This window comes from Leiobunum rupestre, chromosome 5 (assembly GCF_980474605.1).
Source record: "Leiobunum rupestre chromosome 5, qqLeiRupe1.1.hap1, whole genome shotgun sequence".
NCBI lineage: Eukaryota > Metazoa > Arthropoda > Arachnida > Opiliones > Sclerosomatidae > Leiobunum > Leiobunum rupestre.
In genome coordinates, this window is record NC_143388.1 from 23,987,423 (window position 1) to 24,008,056 (window position 20,634).

Sequence of the window (20,634 nt, forward strand, 5' to 3'; positions counted from 1 at the left end):
TAACAACGAAACGACGATTTATTTACAATATTACCTATTGTATACATAAAATATATTTAAAATAAGTATATTTAGGTTACAAAATTAGGCAAACTGGAATGGTAGTTACGGACTATTTTCACCATCGCCGGTTTTATATCTCCTCGGAGGCTATCATTATCGATAACACAACTTCATCAAATACGGCGCGAGCGGCAATGGCGGCGTCCATTTAGTTACATCGCGAAAATAGTCTATAAATACAATCCTACGAGAATAATCCGTTGTTCCAACTTTTGCACTGGGAATCGTCGACCCACCATTTACGAAAGTCCGAGACGATTCTCTTCTCTTTGATTGGTTGATTGAGCAGACGACACACGTCGCACGTCCAATGGCGGCCCCCCGTCGTGAACCGTTTCCGCCAATCAAAGAACGAGTTGTACAGGGTGCTATTCGCGGACACTTTCTTCAAGTAAGTCGCCAAGTCTTTGGGCGACGGGTAGTCTAACGCGTTAATGTAGGCGCCTGGAGGGCCAACCCGGCTAAAATCGGCGCCCGACATGACGACCGGAACCAAACCCGGTTCCGTTTGGAGGATGTGGAAGTATTTTTCGGTGACGTAATCCCTTGAAATAAATAAAATACTTTACATTCTTAGATGACGTGTCTTTAGACCAATAAATAAGGGACGGTACACTCATTCAGTGTTGCCAAATCGTAGGTTGAATCCCACATCGTGGGATTTTGAGAAATGGGATAAAGGGATTTTTTAACAAATTCAATGGGTTTCATGGGACTTTACATTTTTTTGAGGAATTTTCGAGGATCCATTGAACTTTTCCAAATTCAAACCACAACCTCGCCATTTTGAGCTGCAAAGCTCGAAAATATTCAATAAAAAAAAAAACAATTTTTTAAGTAAAATCCATATAAAAACAAAAATTATTTCTTTGTCTCAAAACCTTGTGCCTATTTTCCGAGGAGTTTTCGTGAATGGCTATTGGACGGTTTTTAGCCGGAAAGTGTAGGATTTTCGAGTCTCGAACATTGGCATTGGCACCCACGACATTTTGAGGACGTTGATGCCATTTTGAAACCATATCCCAGGTATTTTAAGGATTTTATGGTATATTTTGAGGCTCTTTTAAGGAGTATTTTGGGACAAAACAAGATTTTTACACTCTTAGACTATGTATGAAAATTCCCCCTCTTAGAAAAATGTTTGCGAGTGCCCAGGGCTTAGAGCAACGTCCGTGTTGGCAGCTTGTCTACTCCAACTAATTTCAAGAATCCATACCTCTACTTGGAATGCTTATCCTGGCGTATCGCGTATGGTAAGATCACGCTGTCGGAAGGGGAAAATTCGGAGATTGTCTTCCCCCCCCCCCACCCGTAAACGTTCAGCATAAAGGCTCGTCCAATGAAATTTGTACACAACACTGTGTTAGCGTGTTTAAAGGCTAGCTGCGTTCTCCTTGTGTTTGTTGCTACTAGTTGGAATAATGTACGTTAAAATAAATGAGGGTGTAATTGTTAACCGTGGCTAACTAGGGGGGACATATCGGATTGGTTGATATTTGAGCATGCGCAGAGACCGTTTTTTGACTGTCGCCGAGAAAATGGGGAATTAAATTATCTGTTATAGACCATCGACAAACTACTACAAGACTAGTAATGTAAGCCAACAAATTTTGTTTCTAATACTGTCGCCGCAAAAATTTATGAAAACGCGCAGCACCACCCAGGTTAATTTTTGGAATTTAAAAATTCGGTACAAGATCGCAGCCTCTATGGAAACTGAGCTTGGATTTTTAAAATGGGAAAATAGCCCAGAAAAATTACAATTTACTTAATACTTAACTTTAAACCATAGTTTAACTAATACCAAGGATCCTATAGGTTAGAAGGATATATAGCCCTCCGGCCAGCCCGTGTTTTCAAAACGCCGGCAGCGCCGTCGATATTAAGAGAGCCTCTAAACGTGGGACGTCTTGTTTCTATTCCCTCAAGGACCAATTTTGCCGGTGCTTCCTCCATGTTTTGTCCTTGACGGAATCTGAAGACGGATTCTCTATCGCGCATGACTCACCGACGGCGCTGCCATTTTTCGTCCCTCGCATCATATCCTTCTAACCATAAGTGGTATTCTAACATATAGGATCCTTGCTAATACTAAATATTTTTTATCTTCTAGGTATTCTTCAAAATAGATTTCAGTCGGTTCTTTGCGAATCGATTAATAAACTAGATGATGCTTTACCAACTCCAAAGTAGTTTGTCGATGTATAGACGTAAATCACGATACCCCATGAAGCACGTGGTGCCATCTAAGTACTCTGACCGAGGACTCTAACTGTTATATTTAAGAATGATCGTTTAACTGGAAATTTATCTCTTACTTTAAACTCGTTAAATTAAAAAACAAATTATTAATTGGTTGAATCATGTAGTAATAGTGTGTGTACCCTCGTACGCATTGTAATCCGGCCACCTGAATTAAAGGCTTTAAAGTCGCGGTGCTTATCGGTACGGTTTTAAGAATCGTAAATACTAGTTTAAATTGAAATGTTCGTAAGCCTCGTATATTTTAGGCGAAATCGAACTACGAAGACGCATTTAAAGTGAAGCAGGGTACACGAAAGCAAATGTTTGTCTTTAGACAATGCTCACCGCCATATATAAGGCGCGTTTTAGTATTGACTAAACACTTTTTTGTTTCTGCATGTACCCGGGTCTACCAAATATTTCTAAAATGTGTTCAAATTAAAGTTAAAACGTTGTCGTTCAAACGTCTAGAGCAGTGCCGGATTAAGGACTAGGCACAGACCTATGGGCCACCACCAACAGAAGGCCCCAACCACTGAAATCAATGAATTTTCCACTGATTCGGCTTAAGATAAAAAATATCAGGCTTGTTGCTTTATTATTTGAAAAATCATTATTCTCGTGACATCAGCTCGGCTTCGGGACACGCGAGTTTTGCGTTTTTATGCTTTCCTTAAAGTGTTGGTTGCACGAAATTTTAGCTATGGCTAACTAATGGTTCATTAGAAAGAGCAAACATTTTATAGCAATTACAGAAAATTTCATCAAAATCGGTTAAGTGGTCTTTGAGTTATTATAAAAAGAAGTCGAAATGGTGGAAATCGAGTTTTTCGACGAATTTCCAGACTTCTCGGCACCCATGACGTCAGAAAATGCGAAGCGTATCATTGGCTAATTGTCTGTAATACATTTCTTTACATTTCTTTACATCTGGGATTAAAAGCAGGTTGATTTAACACCGAGCGTTTAACACACAGAAAAAGTCCTACGCAGTAGTAATTGAAATAGGCATACACAAGCCTACGTAGTAGAAAAACGATATGAAACCGAAGGTTCCTTGTAAATTCTTCTTAAAATTGTCGGGTAGCGATAATAAGCCTAATATTATGATTAAAAACCTCTGGTTTGAAAACTTCTACAAGTAAACAGAATCCCTCCACTTCAGTTCCTTCTATTTTAGGAATAAAACTACAGCTTTGATTTGCCCGAAATTGCTCGTGCTACGGAGGAGAAAAATTCGCCGAAAATTTCAGGATTTTGGGGAGCGAAAAAGGTCAGTTTCGGACTCAAAGTTAATACACTTAGGCTTGGAAATTTGTTTCGACAATGACATTTTTGGAAAGAGAACGTCCTGGGCTTCAAAACAAGCCCGCATTCATTCGTTTTTATTACTATCGATGTTTCGTGCAACCAACACTTTAAATAGGCTCCCACCAAAATCTGCTCAAGGCCCCACCTTCTGTAAATTCGGTTCGGGTCTAGAGCATCCTGCTTAACCGCTCTATTGAGTGTTCCGTCCCTTATTTGTTGGTCTAAGACGAGGCCGCGAAAGTTTTTATTATGAATAGTGTAGATCTTCATTATAGCCTGCATTATGGCGTTTCGCGTTAATTCAGTATTCAGTGGCGCCGCATAGTTTAGAAAAATAGAAGTCCTCCCCACTTTTAAAATTAAAAGGCCATTTTGAGAGCATTCTTAGACCCCTTTCAAGACATTTCGAGACCCCTTTCAAGACATTTCGAGACCCCTTTCAAGACATTTCGAGACCCCTTTCAAGACATTTCGAGACCCCTTTCAAGACATTTCGAGACCCCTTTCAAGACATTTCGAGACCCCTTTCAAGACATTTCGAGACCCCTTTCAAGACATTTCGAGACCCCTTTCAAGACATTTCGAGACCCCTTTCAAGACATTTCCAGACCCCTTTCAAGACATTTCCAGACCCCTTTCAAGACATTTCCAGACCCCTTTTTAGGATACTTCCAGACCCCTTTTTAGGATACTTCCAGACCCCTTTTTAGGACACTTCCAGACCCCTTTTTAGGACACTTCCAGACCCCTTTTTAGGACACTTCCAGACCCCTTTTTAGGACACTTCCAGACCCCTTTTTAGGACACTTCCAGACCCCTTTTTAGGACACTTCCAGACCCCTTTTTAGGACACTTCCAGACCCCTTTTTAGGACACTTCCAGACCCCTTTTTAGGACACTTCCAGACCCCTTTTTAGGACACTTCCAGACCCCTTTTTAGGACACTTCCAGACCCCTTTTTAGGACACTTCCAGACCCCTTTTTAGGACACTTCCAGACCCCTTTTTAGGACACTTCCAGACCCCTTTTTAGGACACTTCCAGACCCCTTTTTAGGACACTTCCAGACCCCTTTTTAGGACACTTCCAGACCCCTTTTTAGGACACTTCCAGACCCCCTTTTTAGGACACTTCCAGACCCCTTTTTAGGACACTTCCAGACCCCCTTTTTAGGACACTTCCAGACCCCTTTTTAGGACACTTCCAGACCCCTTTTTAGGACACTTCCAGACCCCTTTTTAGGACACTTCCAGACCCCTTTTTAGGACACTTCCAGACCCCTTTTTAGGACACTTCCAGACCCCTTTTTAGGACACTTCCAGACCCCTTTTTAGGACACTTCCAGACCCCTTTTTAGGACACTTCCAGACCCCTTTTTAGGACACTTCCAGACCCCTTTTTAGGACACTTCCAGACCCCTTTTTAGGACACTTCCAGACCCCTTTTTAGGACACTTCCAGACCCCTTTTTAGGACACTTCCAGACCCCTTTTTAGGACACTTCCAGACCCCTTTTTAGGACACTTCCAGACCCCTTTTTAGGACACTTCCAGACCCCTTTTTAGGACACTTCCAGACCCCTTTTTAGGACACTTCCAGACCCCTTTTTAGGACACTTCCAGACCCCTTTTTAGGACACTTCCAGACCCCTTTTTAGGATATTTCCAGACCCCTTTTTAGGATATTTCCAGACCCCTTTTTAGGATATTTCCAGACCCCTTTTTAGGATACTTCCAGACCCCTTTTTAGGATACTTCCAGACCCCTTTTAGGATATTTCGAGACCCCCTTTAGGATATTTCGAGACCCCCTTTCGGATATTTCGAGCCCCCCTTTCGGATATTTCGAGCCCCCCTTTAGGATATTTCGAGCCCCCCTTTAGGATATTTCGAGCCCCCCTTTAGGATATTTCGAGCCCCCCTTTAGGATATTTCGAGCCCCCCTTTAGGATATTTCGAGCCCCCCTTTAGGATATTTCGAGACCCTTTAAATCTCCACATAGGATGCGGCGCCACTTACCGTATTTTCGAACTAGCCTTTCTATAAAGTCATTACGCTTGCCGAACTTGTTTTAATGTATCATTTCGTCACGGGAAACGTAGGAATTCAGTTCAGTTTTGAAGGTTAGATCTTTATAAAAAGGGCGACTCGTCGAATTTTAATTCGTGTCTTGTTCAACGTGTTAAAATGTTCCACGCGCTCTTTAATATTTTAGCGTAAAAGGCTCCTGCATTTGTTTTGTATCAGGGAGCACGCGCGAAATCGCTCGAGCCCATTTACGCGAAATATCAAGACGCGCGTGGAACTTTTTAACAAGTTGAATAAGACAGAGTTTATGCTAGCGTCTATTGGCTATCATAGTGAAACGTCACTTCTACGTCACGAGTGACGCGCCCGATACATCTAAACAAGAACGCCAATGTTATTTTATAGAAAGGGCTATGATCATATAATTTCTACATACGTCTGTAAAATGTTCGGGATAACCGGGACCGCTATACTATTCATACCCGGAAAATTAATTTAGATTCTTGTTATACTTGCATATGGAGTTCTCGAAGGACAAATAGAAATAATAGTCTTTAGCAATATTGTTGTAGCAGTCGAAGGACATCTTGGGGTGGCAAGTGTAATTTCCGCAGACGCCGAAGACATGCACGTCGATGTACTTCATGAGCTCTTTCACGTATCCTAAGACATTCAGACAGAAATATCACCTTTCACGACTTCAACTACCATTACTAGCCTCCCAGACAATAATCTACAAATTATAGAATCAGGCGCGTAGGAACGTTTTCGATTAAGGAGGGTGCAGTTTGAATATGGAATTTAACGCTCCCCTACACTCCAAAACATTTCCGGTTGCCATGGCAAATCGAATGTGTAGTGCAACGTCTCCTTTTGGGAAATTTCATATCTCATATAGGTCTACATCACGCCCGACTTTGAACAAAATCGGCAATAAACACCTCGGGTACTCCCCTTGTAAGTTGGACTTTATATACATCTAAAAACATAGGATAAGAAAGGAATTGTAGGATTTTAAAGGGCTTTTTCCTAATTATAGAGGGTGACGGAATGTTTAGCCTCGCAGCTAGGGGACAAGGGTTCGATCCCAGCTTTTGGCACTGTTTGACAACTCGAAACAACTCTTGCCGCGTTGAGTTTACTCTTTACTCAGAGTTTTTTGGATTCTCCTTTCCACAAGAGCTTGCTGAGGTCAACGACAGCTAGGCCCACAAACACAGCACCCCACACAAGGAGACCGCAACCCGTCAAAAGTCGTGGATTTTCTTGCGTACATTTTTCATTGGTTAGACGCTTTAGCGCCTGCTGCCGTCGGAAGGGAAAAATTCGTAAATTGTCTTCCCCCTTTCCGTAAAACGTGCAACATAAAGGCTCGTCCAATGAAATTTGTACACAACTCTGCGTTAGCGTGTTTAAAGGCTAGCTGCGTTCTTGTTTGTTGCTCCTAGACGACAGTGAGTGTAAGGAAATGTGGCACGAAGGACTTGAAACCACCCTCCTACGCCTTGTAACCCGGCCACCTGAATAATGGCATTAAAAGTCGCTAAATGACTTGGACCTAAGGTTGTGCCAAGGGTATTAGCCTAGCTAATTATTATTTAGCTGGGAGCTCTGCTAATTACCAAACAAAGGGCCACAATGGCGTTTGAAAATTATAGCTAAAAATAAGAGTAAATCCGGTCACTCATGTCGCGGCATTTTTCCGGAGCTCGCGCGGGAAACTGGTATAAAATTGAAACGTCGGCGTGACCTCTTTAAACGAACACCAATTACCTTCCCTGTTACTGTGAGTTTGACAATTACTGACAAACCAAGCCACCGCCTTGGTCTTGTTGGCGTAGACGTCCTTGGTTCTGTAGTCGGCGATTTCCTGGGCCGTCTTGGGCCGGATATTGATGTAAGGCGTGAAGACATCGGAGTCCATCCGGTAGGTGGCCGTCATGTTCATGACGCCATTGTACTTGGCGAAGTCCGGAGTGTGCTTGGGTGATTCCAAGACGAAAAGGCCCCAATACTGATCTGGATCTCTACACGGATGTGGACAATTAGTTTTTGCAAGAGAATATAACTTCTCTTTTACTAGATAAGGATCCACATCTTTGTACTGCTAATGTTATTGCTTGAAATATTCACTGATTTTTCAAAACACATTTCGGAATTAAATTAAGTGCTTAGTTTCAATTAAATTAAATCAAACAACGCGAATTTATGTAGCAGACTACATAATAAATGTTCCAAATACACCATAACCTACATTACTAATAGTTTATGGAGTAGTGTAAAACTGTGTAATTATTCAAAATTGGAAAGCGAATAATTTAAAAAAAATTATTTAACATACATCTTCTCATTCCCTACCATTCCGATTTCTGCTTCAAGTAACACGATCAGCATGAAAATCCATTCCCGATCTCAAAATTACCTTTTCCAACCATTCCGTAACCGAAAATAAGATATCAATCTGATCCCAGACCATCCCCAAAATGCAATTTAATTAATTAATTTAAATGAAATGTAATTTTTCTTTTTGCATCGTTAGGCGGAGTACGTCACGTGCTTCATGGACACATTAAAAACTACATTATTTCTAGAAGTCTATAAGAACCCGCTTTGTATAGGAAGTATGAAAGACCTTCTTAGCGAGACTATTCGCGACCGAAAACTATCGCTACGCCCCCTTTGGTTCGCCATTGAAACCTAGATAGGTTGCGGCTAAAGCAGACGCTATTAGTTTTTCCTCGTCGTTATTCGTAAATTTGACTTTAGAAATAATGATATTTGCATTTTAATATAATTTTTTAATCTTTTACTTATATTTTGATAAGATTATTTAACTCCTTTAAGAAAAAACGTTCTTATGACTTTTTAATTTGACCGTAAAAATAAAGCTATTTCGTGACGTCACTGACGCGGGAAATTTTAAGACTTTGAGACGTCGTCCGCTGACTATTTGAATTTGACCTGTTTCACGCGCTAGTTTCCAGAATATTATTGCTCGTACCATGTGCTAAATTCGGGTTGAATTTTTCAAACGCCGTTGTGGCCCTTTAATATTGGAATTATTGAAATAGCAGACCATAAGTTTCATACAGGAAACAATATAATTAAAGGTAATTAAAACGCCTTACGCTCGTATGATTGAAAAATTCAATAAAAAACCAGTAATTTTTGGGTAAGTAAAAGTTTTTATTTATTATCATAAGTGGTTGTTATTATAAATAAAAACTTTAAAGCCCAGTTCACACTATACATTTAAAGGTATCCAACTAATTGTAAGCAAGAAAATTGTATAGTGTGAACAGAAAACGTGGGAGTTATTGTTACAATTTTTCTGTTCACACTATACAATTTTCTTGCTTAAAATTAGTGGGATACAATTAAGGGTATCATTTAATTGTATAGTGTGAACTGGGCTTTACTTACGCAATAATTACGTGTTTTTTATTGAATTTTTCTAGGAATAATTTAATTGGACGACCCCAATTGTTGTACTATTGCGACAAACCAAAATTGAATACAAACACAATGTTTAGTGGAAAGGTGTGAACAACGGATTTGGCATAAATAAAATTGCATAGTCTGAGCCATACTTTAGTTGTTATTTGATTGGAATTCATACTTCCACCGAAGGGGACAATTAAGCTACGTTCACACTAGAGCCTAAAACCCAGTTTAGGTCGGTTTGAATGCCAGTTTTGACCGCCTACGATAATTCTTGGTTCACACGTGCGAAATCGCTTCAGCCCGGTTCGCTTATAGCCAAGGCTTAACGCCATTTCAAATTATGACTAGAATTTTGAAAATACTAAAATGTATCCCAAAACAATTAGTTAATCATGTTTACTATACATATAGTAATATTATTTGACATTGTTTAGAATTTTATCCCCATTATTTTGGAAAATACGAGCAATTTTACTTCCCCGCCTTGTCGTTTTGAAAGCGATTCTAAGCGAACTGACTTGGACGAGTTGCTTCCCGAACCAACACGAAGCGATTTCTCGCCTTGGTTTTAAAAACCAGTTATCTAAACGAAGCGAATTTAGGGGTAAGCGTGAACGTAGCTTTACAGACTTCTGGTTTTAGTAAACTACTAGAATGAGCTTTCACCTATACTCCGGAATGTCAACGATGTCGGACCAATGGAACAGGACGAAACCGCTTTTCTTAAGCATACTTTTATCGGACGTAATCTCGCAGTTTTGGAAAGGACAATCGTGGTACTCCTGGCCAGCGAAACTAGGCAGGAAATTCCTTTCCCCGAAAAATTCCGTCCAAAGCAGGATGTGATTCTTACTTTCAGATGCGTTCACTCTCGTTACTGAAATGGAGGTAAATTTATTTTAATTTACACAAAAGTGTTACAATTATGATTATTACCATATCATTCTCTCTAAGTATTATAGTATACGAATCCCGGGTCTGGGTCGGGTATCTTATAGCGTTTTCCATTGGGAACCTCCGAGTGTGATCCGGATTTGTTGAATGACGTCACTGCTCTCTGTAGGAGGCGCTCTGAGGATTCGCCCAGGGAGGCTATTCTCTAATTTATCTCGATCTCACTCTCGATGTCGACTCGAAGTCGATCTCGAAGGCGATCACTTCGATCGAGAAGTCATTTCTCGATAAACGCTATTCTATACTTCATCGAAATCGACTTCGAAGTGATACATCTCGACTCTCGACAAGCGAGTAGACCACGTGGGTTCTACATATTTCCGGTTGTAATCGCGCATAGGCTCTCTATTTTCCGACCAATAAGAATACACCATCACAAAAACAGCTGATTACAAACGCCCATGTTTAGAGAAAGGATATTTATTTTCATTGTAATACTGCAGTATATATTTAAAGTCCAAATAGAGCTCGGTGAAACAGCTAAATTAACCGCTAAAGTTTTGATTAACCATAAAAATTACGATTAACTGTTTATCCATGGCAAGGTTTGGGTAGTGGTAGCTTTTTGGCAACACGGGAGAAGGGGGGGGGGGTAGTTAAAAAGAACTACTAGCTCGATGATTGGTTGAAACCTCTGTCGAAAGCGATCTCGTAAGCTACGGACACGACGAAATCGACTTCGAGAAGTCCATCGAATTCGAGTAGCATTTTTCGACAAATATTTTATAGAATAGCGTTTTTCGACATCTCGTGAGAGCGATTCGATGGTAGCTCCCAATGAAATACGAAATGTTTTCGGAGCACTCTTTTGTTTCCCTCCGACTCTTGAGTTGGGGCAGCTGGGAGCACTCCGGGAGGGAGTACCTTGGTCAATGGAAGACGATCCTCCCTCTCGGAGTTGCCCCTTTTTTCCAATGGAATACGATTTCGATTTTGGAGCACTCCGGGAGTGCTCGGAGGTTCCCAATGGAAAACGCTATTAGTCTGGGTTTCGTGACGTCAGAGCTTGTATAGAGAGCAAACCCCAAAGAGAATTTTTTTTTAAATATTTCGGCGGAGGCGCCACTGACAAGGAGACGACCCGAAGTGATAATCACCGATTTTGATCAAAGTCGGGTATAATGTACACCTCCATATAACTTGAAAAACCTGCAAGGGAAAAGTTGCGACGGGCTTTCGTTTTGCCATGGCAACCGAAAACATTTTTGACAACATAATTTGGAATTATTTCCATTGAAAATAACATGGGAATCTGAAGGATTTTAATTGACCAAATTGCATTTAAACTTTATTAAATTTAAATTGTAAAATCAATTTAAATGTATTTTTAACGGTTTTGAAATTTTCAAAATTTTTCATTTTTTAAAAGGTTTCACAGGGGGGACCCTTAAAATACTTCAGATTCCCATGTTATTTTCAATGGAAATAATTCCAAATCGTGTTGTCAAAAATGTTTTCGGTTGCCATGGCAAAACGAAAGCCCGTCGCAACTTTTCCCTTGCAGGTTTTTCAAGGTACATGGAGGTGTACACTATACCCGAGTTTGAACCAAATCGGTGATTATCACCTCGGGTCGTCTCCTTGTGAGTGGTCAAGACGGCAACTAAAGGGGTTAGGGGCGTTTATTGAACAAAACTCTACCCTTGGATCTCAAACTGACCTTGAACAAATATGGTACAGGTATTTTGGGGGAGAAATTCGATGAGCCAACCCCCAAAATTTCTCTCTCTCGGGCCCTCGAGACACGTTCCAGACGTGAAACGTACCATAAGAGATCTAAGAAACGTTACATTCGGCCTTATCAATTCATAGTGAAGTTGAGTTGATACACAGTATAGGGCGGTTGTAAAGGGCTGCCAGACCGACCCCGACAAAGACTCTAGTCATAGGTAGCATAGCGTTTTGTCTACTTAGAGATAATGATCCACTTATGTGATTACGTAAAGGGCCGGCAAACTATACAACTTTTAAAGGTCAATTAATTTGTCCACCAAATTGACAGTAAATTAAGCAGTGTGAACGGCAAAGGTTGCTACACTTTTTGGTGGACCAACACACGACATTTTTCGATTAGGTGACCAATTTGATATATACAGGGTCTTTTTTTTTTGCTCGGAAAAGTGTTTTTTTTCAAAAACTATTTATAGTACCGATTTCAAATTTGGAAGGTCAATTCTCTATACCGGGGGACATCAGTTTGAGAAATTTGAGCGTTTTCGGTAATGTTTTTCACCAATTTTGAAAAATTATTTTTCGACCACTAGGTGCGAGATAAAAAATTTCTATTATAAAGTTGTAGGCCGTCATCGAAAACCCTTAAAAATTGTTCACTCGACGAAAAACAACTTATTTATCAGTGAAAATTCGAGCTTGAAAAATTTACAAGTTGGTGAAGCCAAATTACGATTGTTTGAAACGATAATTGAAACCGAATTACCTAATCCAGTTGAAACTTTGGTTAAAAAACGACCGGATTTAAAAAACACGAGGCTATAGGTCAATCCTAAACATGCATTGGGTATTTAAAGGAAAACTTTGGGAGATTATTATCAGTGTTTGATAATATTTCGAACAATGCCTCGTTATTCAGTAGCTGAGCGTACCGAGATAGTTGCCATTTACTATGGAGAAGCAGCGCAAAACCTTAGAAGAGTGACTGAAATCTTCGCAGAAAGACATCCAAATGGAGCACCATCTGTAAATACAGTAAGACGAGCAATTCACGATTTCAATCAATTTGGACACTTGCAACCTAGGTTTCGCGGATTGGGTCAACCGGATTTAGACTTCGAGAACAATGTACTCGCGTACTTTGTGGCATATCCTCGTCACAGTTGCGCTAACGCCGCTGCTGATTTGGGTTGTTCTGCAAATCGTGTGTGGAAAATTCTTCGTAAGAATCGCTATCACCCATCCATACAGAGCTACGCTCCACCAAGGACTAATTGACGGAGACCATCAAAGACGTTATGAATTTAGCAACTGGTTACTAAATGCTGTCCAAGAAGATAGACAATTTTTGCGCCATGTTTTGTTCTCCGACGAAGCGTCATTTTCTAGAGATGGGCCCTTTAATCATCAAAACAGCCATCTTTGGTCTGACATCAACCCACATTGGGGTTTTGAATATCATCACCAGGTTCAATTTGAACGGGTCAATGTTTGGGTTGGACTTGTTGGAAACCGTTTGATTGGTCCCTTTTTCCTGCCGACGAACCTCAACGGCCAAAGGTATTTACATTTTCTACAGAACGAACTGAGTGACGCAATCGACGACCTTCCATTGGCTGAAAGACGTCAGTTGTGGTTTCAGCAAGATGGCGCCCCTCCGCATTTTTCCCGGCAAGTAACTGAGCACCTCAACAACGAGTTTCCTGAAAGGTGGATAGGGAGAAATGGTCCAGTGCATTGGCCAGCAAGGTCACCTGACCTAACACCGCTGGATTATTTTCTCTGGGGATTCGTTAAAGCAAAGGTATACGCCACGCCCATTGAAACTAGGGAGGAACTCATTAGACGAATAATCAGTGCTTGCCGAGACGTCACACCAGAAATGGTAGAGAAAGCGTTTGAGAACTTAATTGTCCGCGCACAAACCTGTGTTGCAGCCAATGGTGATATTATTGAAAATGTTTTGTAAAAATTTATGTGAATAAAATATCTGCATTTAAAAACCAAACGTGTACATTTTTTCAAGTGTGAAAACTCTACTACGTTTGTATTAGACTTGTTCCCTTTTCAATTATCGTTTCAAACAATCGTAATTTGGCTTCACCAACTTGTAAATTTTTCAAGCTCGAATTTTCACTGATAAATAAGTTGTTTTTCGTCGAGTGAACAATTTTTAAGGGTTTTCGATGACGGCCTACAACTTTATAATAGAAATTTTTTATCTCGCACCTAGTGGTCGAAAAAATAATTTTTCAAAATTGGTGAAAAACATTACCGAAAACGCTCAAATTTTTCAAACTGATGTCCCCCGGTATAGAGAATGGACCTTCCAAATTTGAAATCGGTACTATAAATAGTTTTTGAAAAAAAAAGACCCTGTATATCAACTTGGTCACCTAATCGAATGGGATACGAACAACTAATTTGGCACCAAGAAAATTGCATGGTCTGAACGGTACTTTACCTAAAAATGTATTTAGGTTATAAAATCTACCAAACATTTACAATTAATTATAAATTTTAGATTTTGGAATTCGTCTACAATTAAAGGGAATATAACCTCGGGTATTTGGTGTGGAACACCAACGTTTGCAGCTCTGGCCGCTCTTGCCTTTGGCTTTAAAATGTTTGGCGCCACTGCACAGGGGAAGGATCTTCCATAAAGATTGTTTTGTAGGTTATATTCCCTTTAAAGCTACACTAGAAGTGTTTATATCTCTTACTACAGAAATTTACCTAAGTATAACTGAATAAGATCGAAATTTATAAAAATTTAGTTTACTAAACTCGAAAATTATTTGTCTCTAATCTGAATATTCTCGAAATACTATTTAATTTTCGAGTCTATTCAGGCACCCCCGAAAACATTTTAAAAACTATATAAAATATTCGGTTGAAAGTCTAGGCAACGGCGCGTTTAGGGGGCGCGGAGCGGCAACGGCGCGTTTAAAATGTTAATCTAATTTAATGAAATAATTTTTTTCACTTTTCTTCCTTGCATGAAAAATCAGCGAATAACGTCAGCAGCCAGAGACTGACTCTCGCTTTGACAGACCTGTCAAAGCGAGAGTCAGTCATTAATTCCCTGGCAGCTGTAAAAATAAACACGCGAATACTTAGTTTTCAGCCCCCACTCTCCGACTGGCATCTCGGCTTGGCGTCAAATCGTTTTACGGTTACTATTACTACAGCTACTACTACCAAAAGTGGATATTAAAACCAGAGGCGTAGTTAGGGGGGCAGGGGGGCATACGCCCCTGGCGCCGACGGTCAGGGGGGCGCCAAAAAGGCGGATAAAGTAATAAAGCGGATATTGGAAACTGGAAATTTTTTAATATATAAATTAAATTGTTAATATATCAATATTTATTTTGTTATTAATAATGATTAGGTTTCGTTTAAAAACAAGTAATTTTATGGCGGAAATTGGGGCCGGCGTAGGGGAGGGGGCGCAAATTTTGGAGTTTGGCCCTGGGTGCCAAATAACCTCACTACGCCACTGATTAAAACAAAAAGTATACTTTGATATTCGAATCCAGCCTTTGGCCGTACACCTCTTGTAATCTGAGTCCTCCCCTTTCTCCCTATTGGAACTAACCAATCAGGCTTTAGCTTTCTCACGTCATATGTTTTTTTTTCAAAATAGTACGATCCGACACTAGCGGTCTCAGCGTAGATTCTTTGCAATATCTCAGTTTCACTAACTTTATCTAAGCCTTTGCTATTTGACGTTATGAGTTATGACTGCCCTAGTTTCAAAAGTTTGTAGTAATACATCACGAAAATCTTTAAAAACTACATTGAGTTAGCTGTTTTTTGCAATCCGAACTTTTCTTCCGCGGCATTTTATTAATATAAATTAATTTCGCGAATTGAAATCCTACCTACAGTAACCGACAAAGAAATTATTTTTGAAACTTAAAACACGTGACCAATATCGGCGAATAGTTTTTTAAAAGAAAATTGTAAATAAAAAAAAAATTATTCCCTAAAGATTAAATTTATATACTAACTCCGATTCAATACGAATTTAAATTTAAAGGCGATTCAGTTTTTCTTTAATTCTCCTAGGAAGAAAAATCTATCGGCTCTATATTTTAAAGCCTATTTTCGCATGTTCCTGCGCGATGACCGTCAATAGTAACCTTACGCAAAGGGGGATGGAAGCAATTTGGCCCTGAGAAGGGATCTCTCAGGTTACATGGAGCAAGGAAAGGGTGACGAAGTATACTTTTAATATCCACTTTTGCTACAACTACTCCCGAATCAAGAATTACTATGTTGAGACGATTTTTAGTTTCGCTCCAACCAAAGAGTATAAAAACTACGTAACCTAGAGATATAATGACGGTCGAAAGCAGTAAAGGAAGTTGTAGCAACCGGGGGGAAGGCACTCAGTGAATTTGCACTTCAAATTTCGGTACCGCAGCGCCACTACGGCAGTTTTTAGTACAATAAATAATAATACCGGAGAAAAATGGCAGTTACGGTGTTGCGGAGGTGCTAAATTTGGCATTTTGGATATTTAATTGTCTAATATCTGTCAATTCAAAAAAGTGACAGTAATTGGTTACTGTTTCGTGATTTTTTTAGTTAGAATTTGTGGATTCGTTGTTTCGGTGTTTATTTTCAAAAATTGAAGAATAAGGCGTTTGTTTTCTAACCTTGCCAAGTCCTAAAGGTAGCCAAGTCCTTAAGGAATTTTCAAGAATGTTGAACTAAATCAAAATGATTGCCACTTAAAACTGCCGTAGTGGCGCTGCGGTACCGAAATTTGAAGTGCAAATTCACTGAGTGCCTTCCCCCCGGTTGCTACAACTTCCTTTACTGCTTTCGGCCGTCATTATATCTCTAGGTTACGTAGTTTTTATACTCTTTGCTCCAACCATGGACACTGTATCTCTAACCGGACGGGAAAAGCTGTAGGTTCCGCCATACAAAATCACCTGCCGCCGCCACCGTCTCTCTGTAAAGGGGGGGAGGTTCAAGAATTTTGAAAGTTAGGTGCTGTCAAGGCCATATAATTCGTCACGTGGTCGACAAAACGTTCCGTTTGAAATGGGGGTCTACATTCTTTCGAATGACCTTGACGGCCCTGCGAATCGATACGGCCGACTATTTCCGCTAATACGAAGTAGGACGCAAACGGACAGTGAGGGGGACCTCTTTTAGGCTGCTTTTCCCGTCCGGTTAGAGATACAGTGTCCATGGTACAACTGATTACTGATTTCCGTAAGATGTTCTGCGATTGACAGTGATTTGTCACACTTTTTCTGTTATTTCTCACAAATTTTCGGTGAATGTGGCGTAGACAAGGGGTGGGGGGGGGGGGGGTTCCGGGTCCAGACCCCTCCCTTGGGCCTACCTTTGACTGTACTAAATTTCCACCCCCTTCTAGACCCCCTCTTAACATTAACGCACTTTGACCCCCCTTGACGAATTCCTGGCTTCGCCACAGGGGGGTGATTGTCAGTGATTTATCACAATTTTTCCCTTCGGCTCCTTCCCCCTAAAGGCCATCCAACTAGCCAGGTTTCTCGTTGGATCCTTAAAACTGACACGATTGAAGCGCACGTTAGTGACATTTTCCCTTTCCCCTCTCGTGATGGGTGTGTGTTGGGAACTAGACTAAGGTGCCCACGGGTTTTCTCAACAAAGTCCTTCTCCCCATGTATAAATAAATATATTCTTGATATTATACCATAAAGTGGACAAGTGGTTTTATTTTAGTCGAAAAGAAAACTATTATTTCCGACTATTAAAAACTATTTGTCTTATTCTACGACATAACGTTGTTCGATTACACTCCTAATTTAATTCGTACAACCAGAAGTACACATATCTCTATAATGCTGATGTTATTCGCTGGTTTTTAATATATAGGCATGAAATTTTCATGTAAGGAAGTAAAAAAAAAATTATTTCATTAATTAGATTAACATTTTAAATGCGCCGTTTTACCTGTTTTTATTTAATCAGTCAAAATGGCGGCTTACAAAATACGTGCGTGTTGAACAACCATACGTTTATTAAAATCATCAGTCGAACGTGCTCGTCGAACAAATTACTTTGATGACCTTAAGACCTTTCGATACCTATCGTTCAACAACTGTTACGGTTTTTCTGATACCCAATAAGTGTTGTTTTTTCTCATGTCCGAGGACAAAAAGTGTTAACTTTTTACCCTAAAACGTTTTTTTCGCATGTTCTCGGGGTAAGATTTACCCTGTCCCGAATTTTGTTCGCTTGTTCCAGAGCTCTAAGGTTACATTTTTTACTCCTCCTCGAAAGGAGGTGTAGAGGGAGTAATCTAGCTTATATAGAAAATTCGTCTGCTTAAATTTCGTTTCACGAAAACATGACGGGTTTTGAACATTTTCACATGTGACAGGGGCGTAGGAACCGGGAGGGGCAGGGGGGGGGCAATTCCCCTCCCTAGAATTTTGCTGGGAGGGGCAACTAATGTTATTGCCCCATCCAACCTTTGGTCAGTTGAAATCTTCGCAAGGCTCAAATTATCATATTAAAAGCATATACAGTTTATAGAACCTCAACTGTGTTTAAATTTCAGTCTTTTCCCGCCAATTTACATAGTAGTAAAAAGTACGCATGCATTCGGAGAAGCTACACTCCATTAAAAATTCAAAACCATTCTCCAGACCCCTTTTTGTTCCTCTTTGCCCCCTCCAACTTCTAGAACGTTCCTACGCCCCTGACATGTGACAAGCTTTAAATAACGAAAATCCAATTGCTAAATGCTATTTAATGATTTTAATAGTCGCTTGATGACTTAGGCCTAAGGGTATTAGCCTAGCTGATTATTATTATTAAATAAATAAGAAAAATGGGTCATATATTGATGACCTCACCACCAGTTGCCATCTTAAAACCAAACTACGGTTGCTACGGCAAATAAATAACCATTAACCTTTAACTACTCCCTTCTTACTCCCACTCGTTTTTTTCGTCAAGATAGAATTGGAGTAAAATTACGTCATAAGGCTACACTTTTTAACCTGCTCAAAAACCCAGAACTGGGAACAGGCGGAAAAAAAACCACCTATTATCGTTCAAAATCAGAAGGCTGTTAAACGTACCATTTATTATACGCTAAGTGAGAAATTATGATCAGTTTTCGTTTTGGGTTACGAAAATGGAACTCTTAGCCCTTTCAAAAAGTTACCAATATTGAAAACATTTTCACTAAAATTTTCTACATTTATTTTGCATATAATCCATTGAATATACATGTAGTAATATGAGTTGTCAAACAAACTAACGCTAGTATGTTTGTTTGTAGTGGTTGTAGATAAAACTTTTTATTGTGTAATAGTGGTTTGTAATATTACTTTAACCAGAAGTCTATAAAATCTCTCTTATTAAAATAGTATTGATGTTATTTGCTGGAAATAATGAACCTTCGAAGCCTTTCACTGATTTTTTAAAATATTTTTGAAAGAAAAATTTAGTGAGGGGAAAAATACGGATTTTCGAACAAATAGGATTTATAAATAAATAAAAGTGTAATTTTTACATTTGGCAGCGTTAGACAAAGAATACACGCTGTTATTAAGAAAATTCGCATTTATTATTTGAAATGTACTTCGGGCCTGCAAAGGTACATGCAGAGAGTGTAAAGATTATGTTTCATGGCCTAGATGGATACTTATCCGTTAAGAGATTATATACTTCTGGTACACGAAATTTTCCGTATTTCAATTATTATAAAATGTTAGGTCGCCATACCGACTTTAAAGCGACCGAAAACGTACTTACTTACATAATTATGTCACTGTTGCAAAAACGTTTAGGACTTTTAGAGTCGATATTTCGACCAGGACCCAAAAGCGACTGGCCCACTTACGAGAAATATAATTATAAACTTATGATAAGAATAACCCAGTTTTCGATTGTACGGTACCGCAACAAATTGAAATGAAACAAATCATATTAAAATTAAAATGGTTTTGTGGAAAAATTACCTGCATTGAAGCTCTGTGGCAGTGTTGGTTCAGAACCGTGACTAGCGTTAACTTGAGACACTCCACGATGGCGGTAATGAAACAGAAGGTTTCGCGGATCATCGGGCCACGTCTTACGATCGTGTATTACCACAGAGGTCAAGAGGAACAGTACCAACACGGACAAACATAGGACAGGAATGACAGCCCGTATCGTGAAGGTGTTCATGCTAAGACCTCCACAATCCAGGACGCGTGAGTAGCTTGAGAAGTATCTCCAAACACAACGGCGACGTTCTCACCGTACGTGCCTTTAGTAACGATAATTCAGATAGCTCGCTATTCTTGATTCGAAATGATAACAAGATAAGGTAAAAAACGTTAACTGAACTTTGAATCCGGCACTACAAACTCCGCAATCAGCGATAGAAATATATGGTAGAAAGCTCTTCTTGTTAATAAGTTAACTAACCTAAATATTGCGCGCAAATTTTACGAATTCCAAATTTCCATGCGAACCGAGCCATTGGAATCTGAGGTTTGATATTATCTCTAGATTCACTAGTAAAATCCAACCAAAATTAAAATTCTGGTGCTATCGAATTTCATTTGAACGTTTTTAACAATATAAGTTTTCAACGATTTCAGACCTCGCAACGGAAAATAAAACTTTCCAAAAGGAACTAACTTTGAATACGCGTTTTTTAAGTTGGTGGTTTGCCGAACGACGGTGTCGTAATACATTCATAGTGATAGCTAGGAGCAATAAACACAACACCCCACACAAGGAGAACGCAACCGGTCAAAAGTCGTGGATTTTCTTGTGTACGTTTTTCATTGGCTAGACGCTTTAGCGCCTGCTGCCGTCGGAAGGGGAAAATTCGGAAATGGTCTTCCCCTCCGCCCGTAAAACGTTCATCGTAAAGGCTCGTGACGCTCGTCCAATGAAATTCGTACACAA

General features: G+C 39.8%; 1 protein-coding gene across 1 annotated transcript; it reads right to left on the reverse strand.

The window, feature by feature from the left end:
- Nucleotides 1-19,999, reverse strand: LOC149943877 (lewis-type alpha-(1,3)-fucosyltransferase-like). The gene is made up of 5 exons (XM_090175986.1): nt 19,695-19,999; nt 9,754-9,964; nt 7,417-7,670; nt 6,156-6,306; nt 1-608 (listed from the first exon to the last, which is right to left on the reverse strand). The coding sequence occupies exons 1-5, from the start codon at nt 19,900-19,902 to the stop codon at nt 248-250; spliced, it is 1,185 nt and encodes a 394-aa protein (XP_090032112.1). The 5' UTR covers nt 19,903-19,999; the 3' UTR covers nt 1-247.
- Nucleotides 20,000-20,634: the final 635 nt, after the last annotated feature.

Bases quoted from the DNA above. Each gene is read 5' to 3' on its own strand.
- LOC149943877 (XM_090175986.1), bottom strand. From the start codon at position 19,902: ATGAACACCTTCACGATACGGGCTGTCATTCCTGTCCTATGTTTGTCC. The intron at 9,965-19,694 runs GTAATTTTTCCA...CCTCCATTTCAG, and splicing joins GCCACAGAGCTTCAATGCAG to TAACGAGAGTGAACGCATCT. The intron at 7,671-9,753 runs GTGAAAGCTCAT...ACATCCGTGTAG, and splicing joins GTTGACATTCCGGAGTATAG to AGATCCAGATCAGTATTGGG.